The 2,399-nt window shown below is 31.3% G+C and overlaps 1 protein-coding gene across 1 annotated transcript; it reads left to right on the forward strand.

Annotated features, from left to right (window-relative positions):
- Window positions 1–908: 908 nt before the first annotated feature.
- On the forward strand, window positions 909–2,090 carry LOC102661597 (F-box/kelch-repeat protein At3g23880). The gene has a single exon (XM_006586537.3). The coding sequence runs from the start codon at window positions 909–911 to the stop codon at window positions 2,088–2,090; it is 1,182 nt and encodes a 393-aa protein (XP_006586600.1).
- Window positions 2,091–2,399: the final 309 nt, after the last annotated feature.

A 2,399-nucleotide genomic window follows, 5' to 3' on the forward strand; every position in this document is an offset into this window, starting at 1 on the left:
ATAATCATAATAATAAATGTAAAATATTATTATTATTTTCGTTCCTTTTTATTTATCTTTTAGTGTTATTTTTAAAAATACTATAAATTTCATTGATTCTAATGGAATATTTGTTGAGTTTTCTATTTTAGTCTTTTCAATTCTGTTATCACTCTATAATAATATATTTGTAAATTAATTAAACATAAAGAAACAAGTAAGAGTATAGTTTATAAAAGAACAATTAACCTGATCTTAAACTTGACACGCCAAACAAAAATAGGAATAAAAATTCTTTAAAAATCTGAAAATTAAAAAGTTACGATAGAAATATTATTATTTATTTATTTCATATTTAATTTTAAAAAAGTTTACTAGTATTAAATTATGAGAAAGAAAGTTATATACTAACATTGTAAAAGATTTTACATAATTATTTAATTACAACTCATGTATAATAAGTTTGTTGACATATAAAATAATTATTTTAATTAAATTGAAATAATACTTTGTGATTAAATGATGGTGTAAAATTATATTACCATGAGTGCATAAAAATTAAATTGTTTTAAATTATTAAGTTAAACTAGTGGATCTTCCACTTTTAATTAATTGTTCAATTTTGGTAATTAATTGATCTTTCATTTAATATTTAATCGATTTTATTGACACAGTATAGTTGATTTGGAACCAAATTAATTACTAAAGATTTTCTTTCTTGTTTTTTTTTTAAGGAACTAAAGATTTTCTTTCTAAATTTTACTTGCTACTATCTAAATCAAAAAGCAAGATGCCTAAATTTTCTTTCTTTACTTTCCTCATGTACCAAAAACAAATTAAAATTTTACTGAGTTATAAAAATTATAAATTCACAGGGCCTCTTTGTCTTTGTGTAGCATTTCGGAATAGCAGTAAAGCTGTAGTCAACAATGGCCAAAGAAACATTCCCCATAGAACTAATAGTAGAAATTCTGTCATGGCTTCCCGTGAAGCCTTTGATCCGATTCAGGTGTGTTTCCAAGACTTGGAAATCCCTAATCTTCCATCCAATCATGGTTAAATTGCACCTCCAAAGGTCGTCCAAAAACCCCCACGTCCTCTTAACATTTGAGGACAACAACAGGAACAACGATAACTGTTATTCCTTCGCTGCAACCTGCTCTATACGTCGTTTACTTGAGAATCCATCATCCACTGTTGAGGATGGTTGCTACCAATTCAACGACAAGAATCACTTTGTCGTTGGTGTCTGTAATGGCTTGGTTTGCTTGCTTAATTCTCTTGATAGGGATGACTATGAGGAATACTGGGTCCGATTTTGGAACCCGGCCACAAGGACTATGTTCGAAGATTCGCCACGCTTAAGTCTCCATTGGCGCAAATATAAAACTGGGCGGAATGATTGGGTCTGTGGGTATCCTAGGTGTGGGTTTGGCTACGACGGTTTAAGTGACACTTACAAGGTGGTGATAATCCTTTCGAATGTTAAACTACAGAGAACAGAAGTGAGAGTTCACTGCGTGGGTGATACTCGTTGGAGAAAGACTTTAACTTGTCCTGTTTTCCCGTTTATGGAACAACTTGATGGAAAGTTTGTGGGTGGCACTGTTAACTGGTTAGCACTCCATATGTCGAGTTCTTATTATCGATGGGAAGATGTTAATGTTAATGAGATAGTGATTTTTTCGTATGATCTAAACACCCAGACATACAAATATTTGTTGTTGCCTGATGGTCTTTCTGAAGTCCCTCATGTTGAGCCTATTCTCGGGGTTTTGAAGGGCTGCATGTGTCTTTCTCATGAGCACAGGAGAACCCATTTTGTTGTTTGGCAAATGATGGACTTTGGAGTTGAAAAATCTTGGACTCAATTGCTGAATGTAAGTTATCAGCATCTTCAAGTTCATGACTTTCCATCTTGTCCAATGATACCATTGTGCATGACTGAAAATAATGATCTCTTTTTGCTGGCAAACAATGAAGGTGAGGAATTTGTTGTCTACAATCGGAAAGATAATAGAGTACAGTGTACTGAAGGTTTCAAGAACGGCAAATTTTCATTTTTTTCTTATGATTATGTTCAAAGCTTGGTTTTTCCGTATCCAAATTAAGTTATCCTGCATTTGCTTATTTGAATCTATGTTTAATCATGTAAGTGGTTTCAAAACCTTGTAACTAAGTGTATTGACGGGACCAAGAGAATGAATAATTTTGGTGGTTCTTTGCTTTGATTACTTTGTCAGATGATTATATTGGCTATTGCAAATGGTTGAATGTCTTTGGTTTGAATGAATTTATTTTAATTTATATTTATAGTAGTAAGCTAGTACATGATCTTACCAAAACAAAATTGATTCTGAAATATTATATTCTTCGGTTTGTAATATTTTTTTTAAAAAAAGACAGTTATTTTAATTCTT

This window comes from Glycine max, chromosome 8, assembly GCF_000004515.6.
Source record: "Glycine max cultivar Williams 82 chromosome 8, Glycine_max_v4.0, whole genome shotgun sequence".
In the NCBI taxonomy this organism is placed as follows: Eukaryota; Viridiplantae; Streptophyta; class Magnoliopsida; order Fabales; family Fabaceae; genus Glycine; species Glycine max.

What these genes read in the sequence shown, in the direction of transcription:
- LOC102661597 (XM_006586537.3), top strand. Translation starts at nt 909, where the DNA reads ATGGCCAAAGAAACATTCCCCATAGAACTAATAGTAGAAATTCTGTCA.